General features: G+C 33.7%; 1 protein-coding gene across 13 annotated transcripts in view; it reads left to right on the top strand.

Moving 5' to 3' along the window:
- LOC144473097 (diacylglycerol kinase theta) overlaps window positions 1-12,006 on the top strand; it is a 66,618-nt gene that overhangs the window by 37,662 nt on the left and 16,950 nt on the right. For 10 of the 13 annotated variants that reach the window (XM_078186672.1, XM_078186667.1, XM_078186668.1 and 7 more), the window contains 9 exons: window positions 3,336-3,473; window positions 3,548-3,682; window positions 6,342-6,459; window positions 6,556-6,743; window positions 7,591-7,803; window positions 7,882-8,016; window positions 10,197-10,371; window positions 10,724-11,043; window positions 11,237-11,522. In XM_078186672.1, coding sequence (XP_078042798.1) covers window positions 3,336-3,473; window positions 3,548-3,682; window positions 6,342-6,459; window positions 6,556-6,743; window positions 7,591-7,803; window positions 7,882-8,016; window positions 10,197-10,371; window positions 10,724-11,043; window positions 11,237-11,522 — 1,708 coding nt within the window. The remainder of the gene's footprint in view (window positions 1-3,335; window positions 3,474-3,547; window positions 3,683-6,341; window positions 6,460-6,555; window positions 6,744-7,590; window positions 7,804-7,881; window positions 8,017-10,196; window positions 10,372-10,723; window positions 11,044-11,236; window positions 11,523-12,006) is intronic. The other 3 variants (XM_078186670.1, XM_078186677.1, XM_078186678.1) reach the window with 1 other exon arrangement.

The raw sequence follows: 12,006 nt of genomic DNA, 5'->3' as shown, positions 1-12,006 counted from the left end.
TATTATTATATACCTCCCAAACATCACAGCGTTGCCTCGAAAAACTTGAAAAAACATCATCCGGGTTGATCGAGAATTTCAAGGGTCGTCGAAATTCTCTAGTCCCGACACGTGTCCCTGTCATCTGATAACGATAGGAAATAACGTATGTATGTATATTAAATCGAGGGTGAGCAAGATACGCGAGACTTTGGAACGGCATAGAACCGAATCCGAGTGTTACCAACCAGACCTGAGCACATTTGAAATGATATTATTTGAAATAATATCATTTCGACAATATTTCGAATAATATGTTATTTTGTTTAATAATCATCCGCGCTAATAATCAATTTTCAAATAACATTATTTGAAATGTTATTTTACATAACGAAATTGTGAAATTCATCGTGAATATTGTACGCTACTATAATGATCAGGACAAAAGAAAGTATAATGTCATTCTTACATTTTCTGCGTCACTAAAACGATTGTTTTATTTTATGACAATGTTAAATGTTGCCAGACAGAAATCTCTTAAAAATGTACGTTTTGGAAAAAATCTTCTGCTCAGTGCAAATTTATACAGATATTTCTTAAAATAAAATCTTTGCGTGACATATTATTTGAAAGATTATATCTTTTTATAATGAGAGAGTTTTGCTGGGAGCAAATTGATGTAAAAGGTTCCTTAAAACAAGATCTTGTTGTTGCATATCATTTCGAGAATTATTTCTTTTATCATACATGAAATAAGAAAAATAACGAGATAATTCATTATTTGGAATTGCTATTGTTTCAAATAGATTGATATTATAATCGTATTCAAATGTATTCATTGTTTTCGTTCGAAATAAAATTTGCCCAGATCTGTTATCAACACATACAATATTACATTTCTTTGTTTCTAATGACTACATACGGTTTTCTAATGATCTTGTACTTTTCACGTTATTTTTATAATAATTCTTGGCATATTTCCTTAATTTGCTCTTTCATTATACAACTAATTAATAAAACATACTATTTGTAGTCTTCTAAAAGACAGTAAAGAAAATTTAGCTTCTTTATAGCAAAAGGAAAACGAAAAAAAAGATACCAAATACAAAATCCTGTCTGCTTGTTCATGAATCATATGCTTTGTTATTTTCCTTATATTATGCATATGAATCTTACATCAAAACAAACTATTTAGTACACAGTACCTATTAATATGAGTTGCCACAACTACTGAGTAACATTAAGTTTAAACTACCACAAACTATGATAATTTTAATGTACTTCATAATACTTTGCTATAATTATTATTAAAATTGTTGTAGAATAGAAGCACACAATGTAACAGTTGATCCGAAGAATACTGTTATTTTTTCAGTTACACAATTTATTCTGAATAAGATTGTTTATGGCTTAAATATGAATAAAACAGTGGAGAAAACTTGGTACAAAATTGTAAATCTCATTTATTCTATCGAGTTTTAAAAATTATATGTTTCATCTAGAAAATAGGATGCTAACTAAAATTTTGAAACACTGTTTCGGATACCATTTATAAATTAGGATTGAATAGTTTAGGATTAGTTTTCGAGATATTTGTAAGAAGCTAATGATATATTAATAAAAAAACAATTAATATAATTAGTAATGCTTTCATCAGCACAGAGACAGCACACTATATTTTATACTAAAAATTTCTTTTTTATGTCTAGAACACTAATAAAAACTCATTGCCTCAAAATTTGTATTCTTTTCGTTGAGTAATAAATTATTTAAGCTACATATGATTCAATATGTTAAGAAAACATAAAAATATGAAATATATTTCATTAGACATTTTTCTTATTAGTTGCACTTAGCCTGCAAATACTCTTATTCAAAATAAATCATGTCATTCTACAAAACTAGTTACAAAATTTGTTCATAAATACTAACAATACAAATAAAAAGTGATAAAAGATAAAAGGTTAAGAAATTCATAAAATCAGTCTTTGAACTCCGAACCATTTAATCTGTGATACGCCATCGTACTGATGAGAATTTTTGTAAAAGAAAATAAGACCATGATTCATGAACACATAATCATGTAGCTGCACCTGATTGGCATAGGATTAGCATCGGAAAGTGCATGGATTTTGACAATCGAGATTTTCGAAGCAATGCTGTATTATTATCGCACATATTGCATTTTATGAAATGTCTGAAACGTTTGGTGCATAAGACGAACTTGCTGGGGATCAATCGAAGTAGCTAATGCATGCATACGTTGTATCAGTGTTCATCAAATAATGTTTTATAAAGTATAAGTATATTAACGATTTATGTGGAATTCCATTGTTTGCAATTCATCAAACAATATGACATTTATTAAGTCATGTTGGAATCTTCTGACTAAAATGTCAGAGATTCATAAAATTGAATATGATAAACTAAAAATCATATAATAAGAACCACATACTTATACTATTAAATATCTCAGAGGAATTAGTTCGATAATTTCGGCCTTTGAATATTTTGAATCAGGATTGTTATATTAAATAAAGTTCTGTAATTTGTCGGCATCTTAGTTAAGCTATCTAGCACCATCAGCACAATTATGCATTAATCTTTCAGACCATCTCACACATAACTTCCATCGACACCGTGCCCGTTTCAATCACGACGAGTATCCACCGTTTAATACGTTAGCGCTTTAACAATAGTAATCATAGCATCATCGGTTAAAGGTTCACCCAGTCACATTTGATCCGCAGTATATTATGCTATAGCCCGTTCAGCGAAACGAGTCTCTAAACGCACACAAGTTCCGCGTAGTCGACGCAGGCTCGGCTCACAATGCAATACCAACTTCTAATATGTTAAGCTTTTCGGCAAGCTTTGCGAGCAAGGGCCCTTGACAAAGGACCGGCAAAAGTTGGCCCTGAGCTCGGCACTCGGCAGCCAATAGCTTCGACCGCTGGCTCCGTTCACGTGAACATAACGCAAGCTGTTCTGTTTACATTCACTGACTCGGCTCTATCGACTCGTTGGTCGGGCTACAGTGTGTTCAGGTTTCCTGTAAAGAACTTGACTGGAAAGTATCTCTTAGCTATTTTATACATAGATGCTTCCATCTCGTACACCATTAATGTTATCTGAGTAATGATTGCCAAGCGTATTAATACAATTGCATCGTTTTCTTTGATTTTTTTTCTTTTTTGTTTTGATAACGTTAGTTGAGAAATCAAGACGATTCAACGTTAATATTCCCAAGTTGTTTATTTTTCTGGTGTGTTGTTTCTGAACTTAGGATGATCCGCGAGTCAGGAATCGAAGGACGATCGTTGGTAGAAAATTCGATGTTCTGTATGTTTTTCCAGCGCGAAGCATATCAGAAGAGTTCAGCAGCGTGGACGCGAGGTGTCGGGACAATGGGGACCCGGGGCCGAGCGGTGTGCAGCACACCCGCGATCCTCGTTCGCCAAAAGAGAAAGAAGACAAAGATAGAGGTGACGAAGGTATTTCAATACGTTTTATGCGGCCAACCCTTTACGGTCGACCTTTTACCGAGAGATTCCATCGATTTCTGCAGAGATGATCAAGGTCTACGACGGCAACAATTCTCTTACTCGACGGATATTTCGCGTGATCTCCGTGCCCCGGCAGGCCACCACGGAACAAGTCCTAACGGCAGCGCTACATGCATTTCATATTACGAAAGATCCCAGTATGTACACCATCTTTTCTTCCTTATAATTTATTTCTACACTTATCTTCATTCTTCCACTATGCCCAGGTCAATGTTTCACCGATTACATCGCTCAACTTTGAACTTTTTTTTCACGTCCCGATAATCCGATAATCAATAGACGGGTTCTTATTTTCAATGCGATGCAGCACAGGAGACTAAAAAACGCTTTCCTCCATCAATCACTAATCCAATTTTTTACTGTTGTAATCATTTCTTACGCAGCTTATGCGGATGTCATACTTTAATCTGTCTGACTCCTAATCAAGATTTCTAGTAATGATCTGTAAAATATGAATATTATTCCGTTCTTTAGAACGTCTCATTAAAATTTCACTCTCCAGCCATCAATATCTACGCATTCGGGAAAGTGTAGCTTCATAATAAATGTAAGGTTTCTTTTTCTTCGAAGAAATGATTAGAATCGACAAATTACTAATCATTGTAATTGTGATTGGGAGTTAACAAGCCTCTTTTATAACAAACCTACCGTGCAGGTTAAACTGACCGGTTTCACATATCTTCTTTTACAGTTGTTAAAATTGTAAAATTACGTTCATTGGAAATAATTGGATGAATCATTTAATCCAAGCATAAGATACAATAAAAATGGTGAAAAGTTAAATTAAATTTAACCTTGATGATAACATGAAACAGTACAAATCATTTACTTTTAGGGCTAGATAATTTAGTGTTAAATCGCATCCCACCGATATAATACTGAAAGAAAAAATTTGGAAATATTTCGGTCGAATTCTGATGACCTGGAATAACAAAACGCTTGCGGAAATGTGTAAAAAGCGACTTATTATCATGAATTCAGGTCTAGGTTAAATCTATGTCTATATGTCACAATATGAAAACAAAGAGGTTGTCACCCTTTTTACGAAATACATACTTAATCCTCGCCGTACTACGTTCAGATTGTTTTCGGACCTAAAGCTTAAGACCTCCCTTGATCGTTTGACACATGATGCCGTTTGTCGTTTGTTTAACCTCTTGAGCACCACTATAGTGGCTTTCGCGAATACCATCTTTCGGTACGGCGCATCACTATAGTGATTTTCGCAGATACTATCTGATAAATTGTTGAAGTTAAAATGTGTGTATCATATGTTTAAGAAAAATTATAATTTAATCATCAAACACTTCATTCCAATGTATTCGTGTAAAGAACAGCATTATTTGTCACACATTGCAGTGACGTATCATTTACACGTAATTCGCGTTGGACTCTGCCGTACCGAGAAACAGCCCGCGTAAAGTTCCGCCGTGCCTAAGAGGTTAAGTTAGAGCCACGACACAGATATAGAAACAAACGTAGCAAATGTCGTGGACCCGAACGTGGAGCTGCGCGTAAACACTCAACCACCGATACCGCAAGGTTAAAAAAACGTTTCACTAAACCTGAAAACAATTGGTACAGGGTAGATATCCCTATTATCGGGACTGTCCCAATTTTCCTACCCCCGGATTAAAAATGTATAGAAAAAGGAAAGTGTTGTATGCCAATTGACGATTTATTTTTTCAGTTATGTTTACTTATTCGCTTGTAAGATTCATGGAGGGATATTATATTTTTCATACGTTAAAATGTAATAAACATTTTTCAGTTGATGCTGCATCAATTTTGAGAAATTTAAGTAGTATGTCTTATCAAAAATCGTAAGAAACGCTTACCAAAGATTTTCGTATAAATTAATTATTAACGTGGTTTACGATATTAAAAAGGCATATTATGTTGTAAGAAGGTTTCATTTAGTACTAAAAATGCTACAAAATTACTAATGATGCATATTTTTATATTTTTAATATGGTAGGTTCAGGTTTTAGTACGTGTTTTTGTATCTTGTATTAGACTGCATTGTCGAATCTAACCTCAGTTTCATTCAAAACAATTAAAAAACCGTTCATGAAAGAAATACGCTCACGGAAATATGTGCAGAGGTCCTGGAAGGGCGCAAAATTATCGTCACTAGTATTTGTTTGATCACTTTTATTTAAATGGCGAATATTATCTGAAAACCTTTAAATTAAAGTCAAAAAATATTTGAAAATTGTCCAGTTCATTATTTATAATTTGTATTTTCTGATAGTAAATTTGCAAAATTTTCTATTTCTTGCATCGTTTATAATTCGATTTAACATCTTATAAAGATTTACTTGATCATTTATACTTTGTAATAATAATTATCATAAATACTCGTGATTGTAATTTTCTCTTTGTCTATTTGAATTTGTTTTTAAAATACATCCAGAAACCTATATCCATACCTAAAGCATCCTATATCTAATATCATCACATTAATATATAAAAAATATATCAAATTATTCCATACATCAGAATATTTTTATTTGCATCAAGAAATAAATTTTGAAAATAAGAACTTACTAGCTTTCATTATATAAAATATTTTTATTATTTATAGTTTTACAGTTAGACTATAATAAAATAATTCTGAAAATACAATGTATAAGAAGTAAATATTAATAAATGTACGAAAACAATTCGTTATCATGCGCATAGTATCTTTACTTGAATTAATAATAAAACATGTAACATTTGAACAGCAGGTCTGTTATAAATTACACTTATCTGATTTGCATATTCATATAATGTTGTTATTCATTTCTATAGACAACTTTTACCTCACCGACCTGTATGCCTCGGAAGAAACAGAATTATGCGAGCCCACGCCAGTCCTAAACTTGAATCGCAAAGAAGGCAAACGTCCGGCCGTCTTCTTACGATTTAAGTAAGTATATCAGCTGCCACGGACCTCTACAAATATTTTCTTTGTGATTCTTCGTCGTCTACGTGCCAGAGACACACCTTAATTTTGCAATTATAGAGATAGCGAAGCTGGCGAAGTACGCGTCTATCCAGGCAAGTTGCAGGTGTCGGACTCATTCTGCATAGTACCTGTCACTGAAAATACCACGGTTGCGAACTTAATCGAAGAAGCGCTCCAGAAATTCGGTCTAGAAAATTTCAATTCCGAAGATTACAGATGTAGCGAAATTCTTCTAGACCGCGGTGGTAAGCTTTAATTTCTGTCGTTATAAACATTTAATTACTTTTTAAATACCTGAACAATTAAATTTAATCCGATCTTTATGGAAATCTTATTTTCGGACAGAATAAGATTTTTACACATGAAATATATGTAATTAGATTAACCCTTTCAATACTGATTAAAATGAAAGAAGCATAATGAAAAAAATATTCACTTTTTCTATTTACATTATTTTTGTACTTTATATTATATGTTTCAAGTTATTTATAAACAAAAAGACTTATCTTAAATTAGTATAAATTATTTTTAAATTAGTAGCAATTAAGCTTCATGATAAAGTAATACAAAAACATTGGCATTTGTCGCATGTATCAATCGTTGTACATTGTTTTAGGGTTCTTATTCTTCGGTTGATTTCACATATAAGATTACATTAAAATTAGTTGATAACGCAACTATTGTGTCATAAATTACGCTTGGAATGTTCTGCACTCGGTATGGATTTTGGTATGTATAGTCGGTTCGGCCCCCTCTATCCCCTCGGCTACAGAACGCCAACCAACTCCGTATGTAAGCGGTACTAAAATTGTAATGTGAACTGTAAGATACGGTAGATCAATAACATTCATGTTGCGAACAGAAAATATTGTATATTAAATTTGAAATGTATTTTCATGAGTATTTCGGAAACTAAAGGTGTCCGACGGTGATATATATGGGAAAAAGTTGTTCAGAATGATGATCTTGACAACATATTTCAAGGGCATTAAAATCGATGTTAAGGACCGAATAATTACCGCATTATTTTTAATAAATTAATTGTTGTTGCGAATGATGCATAACGATGTACATATGTATGCTTTTGTCTAGTTACTGAGAGAGTTCTGTCCCGAGAGGAAAAACCATGGCAGATCGTGAAGCAACTGGGCAAAGATTCAATCAGGCAGATGGAGTTGCTACGATTTTATTTGCAGCTGAAGGAAGATCCTCACGGACCCAATCTGGCTTTATTCGTGGGAAACCTGCCAGTGAATCAGCAGGAAAGGATTTATGAAAATATATTGACCGAACTACTAGGCAGAGGTAATCGGTATTAAAAAAACAGCAGGTTGAATAATAATTACTTACAATAGTAATATTGATTTCATGTGATTGGTTTAGAAAACAAATTTTCCTCAATTGGCACGATATACTATGAATACGGCTCCATGGTCATTATCTACGAGGATGCAAATAAAGCAGTCAGAGCGTTGTATACTTTGGCAGAATCAAAGTATGAGGATAAACATCTCTTAGGTAATATCTTATACTTCATTGACTTTATAATAAGTTTACAGATGATATTGAAACATTCAACATGTTGAATATCAAACCACCATCTCAAAGAGTATAAAATTAAACTTTTTCCATTTCGTATTTCGCTTAATTACTTTTGTCATAAACATATATGAATTGCGATGCGAGCACTACGGTATCGACGCGTGAGTGGTATCTCCACCCTTCCGGGGTTGTAAGGCCCGGATTGAACCGTTAGAGGACGCGTGATGCCGGTGTCGCCGATATATTACCCGCCAAATTAATATTGGGTAACGGATTCAAATGGTAGAGCAGTCGTTGCGCGTACTATGTTGTTGTTTCCTCGACTGCTGGAGACCTTGAACGAACGTATGTGGACGTTTGGGGGGGGGGGGGCGTTTCTGCCTATTTGGGGGTTCCGCGAGAACTTGGAATTCGGTATGTAAGAAGGGTACTGATTGGTGACACCCTCTTGTCGCGTGCGAAGATGTTTGTATGTATGTAATTTATGACGATAAAGATGCTACGGGAAATCGTCCAGGTCAGCCTTCGACGGTTACGGTACCGTCGCGTACTCGAGTAGTGTGACCCTTCGGGTAACCCGGTTTACGGCACGTCCCAGCTGTGGGCTTCAAAAATGCTATTAGGAAGTTCTCTTAGAAATCTTAACTTTATGACACGTAATGGTTATTAAGGAAGACGGAAATTAAATTAGCATGCTTCTGGTCGCCAGATGTAAAAAGGGTCTTGTTCTCAAAAATAACCTTCCTCGCGTCCGTGTCATAAACCCCATCGGTAGAAACTCCAGGCGACTGTTCCTTCGGGACGAAACAATATAAAATCCGTAGTGTACAAATAGTATCATAGTAATTAGCAAAAATGGAATCTTATAAATCTTGTAGATCCTACAAATAATAATAAAATTCAATTTATACAAATAATTTACAAAAATTAACTGTTTAAAATAAGAGTAAAATTCTGCTGTGTATACAGGTCAAGTCAGTGAACTCTTTCATCTTATGAATTACATGTTGTATAAAAACATTTTTCGAATGAAGTTATTTGATATAAAAAGCGATGTACAGGGCAACAATTAATTTTTTTATATTTCTCTTTTCTGTCAAAGTAAGAGGGTCATCTTGAATTTTTTTAACTATAATATGCAACATTTAATCATGTCAGTCTATTAAATATCTATATCGGTTCGGAAATTAGTGTTTATCTAAATATTTTTTAGTTGATTTTTAATGCGAGAAATTATTCATTACAATCAATACAGCCATGTAGGCGATTAAGCAATGCTAGTAATACATGTGTTAGTGTTTCATACTTTGTCAAGTGACCTTCATATTTTGTCAAGTGACTTTAATATTTTGACAAAGAAGGAATATGGCAAAAAATTAATTGTTGCCGTCTACACTTCACTTTATGCCAAATAACTTTCGTTCGAAATATTGTTTTATACAACACTCGAAAAGATAAGGTGAAAAAGTTAAATGACTGACTCGTTGTAAAAAGCATAAACAATACACTGAATACAATGGAACTCCTTTTATACTACTCAGTACCCTGTTTATCGACAATTTGATGATCAGAACGATGCTGCTATTATTCGACTCAAGTCTACGACATAACGATTATACAAATTACTCGTTTTGCTTTGGTGTGAAATCAGTATGTCTTATCGCAAATAAAATGAAACGAGATAAAGAGTGGTACTTTCTATTGATAACAGAAATTATTTGATGCTCTAAAAAAGACATGAAGCACAGTTACAGTGTCTTAACCATATAAAAAATCTTATTATTACAGAATCCTTAAATACATTAGCTAATAGATAAGACAATAAATATTTGTCTGTAGTCATAGCTACTTACTATTCAATCACAACGTGAATAATTCTTTTATATTATATTCTGGAGTAATATTATTACTTTAATTACTTTAAAGTATGTATAAATTGTAATTAGATGAAATATATTGTACAAAATGAAATGATGATAAAATGAATGCTTGCCATTTTATTCAAAGTAATGTGTAACAAATTCCAGTTATATGAAACTTGACTCTAATTGTATGAATAGATAAACAGCGAAAGAATGAGTAATCAGTGTACTGTATTTACGTTTTTCATTTCCATAATATGATTGATGTAGTATTCGATGATTCTGATTGTATAGTAATGCCACTACCGAGTATCGAGCCAAGTATGGTCCCGTCAGGGGTGCAACCATTGCTAGTCTTCGTGAACGTCAAATCTGGCGGTTGCCAGGGTCTCCAATTGATCTCCAGCTTTCGTAAACTGCTAAATCCGTATCAAGTGTTCGATCTGGACAATGGAGGACCACTTCCAGGGTATGTAATAAATCAATTTTCTTTGCTTCTAATTGCTCTGTAACTGCATGTTTTACAACAAGTCTTTGTTTATTTAGGATAATCGGTATGACACAACATTCGACGAGTCATTCATTTTGCTAAAACTGTTTTTGATTAATCTCGAACAGAAATAAGTCGATCTATATATTATAATTTTCATTTTGAATGTTATATTTTAAATAAAGCTTTTATTTCGGGAAAAAAACAGCGAGAACTTATTCAAGGTCCTAATAATTATAACTCCCAAACCTCTTAAATTTAAGCGAGCATTACTCTTAATCACTACAAAATTGAAATTTGTTGAAAATTGATTTCCTATGCTTGATTTCAGACTCTACGTTTTCCGGCATATAAGAGACTACAAAATCTTAGTTTGTGGTGGGGACGGAACAATAGGATGGGTGCTACAGTGTTTGGACAACGTGGGCCAGGACAGCGAGTGTTCGTCACCTGCTTGCGCTATCGTACCTTTAGGAACAGGAAACGATCTTGCGCGTGTTCTTTGCTGGGGTGCCGGTTACACCGGTGACGAAGATCCCCTGAATCTGCTACGAGATGTTATTGATGCGGAGGAATCTCAGCTGGATAGGTGGACAGTTGTTTTCCACACGGAAGAAAAAGAAGACAAACAATTAATCAATAATCCAGGAGGTTTGTTAAATTATACATACTTACATATTTTCGCATCATTCCATGGCAAAAAGGTCATTTTTGTACCTCATATTTACCACATATTTAAAAGCACTTACAATTCTGTTGAAGAGCAGAAAATAACGGAGTAGGAATTAAAACGTTTCTTTGAATTTTCCGATATATGCAGCATGAAAATGTTTGTATGTTACAGTCGGCGCGACTAACGAGGACAATTCGCAAATATACGTAATGAACAATTATTTCGGTATTGGTGTCGACGCGGAGCTGTGTCTGGCCTTCCATAAGGCCAGAGAAGAAAATCCAGACAAATTTAAGAGCAGGATTCGTAACAAGGGAACGTACGTAACGATAGCGCTGCGGCAAATGGTGAAAAAAACAACTTGCAAAGATTTGCACACGAAAATTCGATTGGAAGTGGACGGAAAGCTGGTAGAATTACCACAAGTCGAAGGAATAATTATTCTGAATATTTTAAGGTATATTATAAGTTCTTACTGCATGTAATGTTATATTTATGTGTATTCAAGGTGGTCCAATAGAGACTAACGTTTAGATATGTTCGTTGTTTCGTCATTTCGAAAATTTTGAGGTAACCTTCACTTTTTAAAATAAAATCGTATATGTTTTATACATTAATTGGTACAGTTGAATACATTCTATAAAAGAGTATTGATTTATATATGTTGCAAAGTTATTAGTTCACAAAATATTTTAACTTCAAGCCACATTTATTAAGGGTCACACGTATAACGGCTGAAGGAGTTAAACAAACGTGCATTTTCTACAAACATGTCCCGAATAATTTCTATTCGTGTATTAAAAAACGTTTCCATGGCAAGTTTAAGACAACAACACAACAATTCGGCAATTAACTATAAATAAAAAGGATTTACTTGTTAGTAAAGTATGACATTGATAAAAATGATGAAATCTCTTTGATTTTGACACGATGACTCATTT

The sequence above is a fragment of the Augochlora pura genome, chromosome 7, assembly GCF_028453695.1.
Source record: "Augochlora pura isolate Apur16 chromosome 7, APUR_v2.2.1, whole genome shotgun sequence".
NCBI classification, from domain to species: Eukaryota; Metazoa; Arthropoda; class Insecta; order Hymenoptera; family Halictidae; genus Augochlora; species Augochlora pura.
The sequence above is the reverse complement of the archived record's forward strand: the minus strand, read 5'-3'. Positions and strand labels throughout refer to the sequence as shown.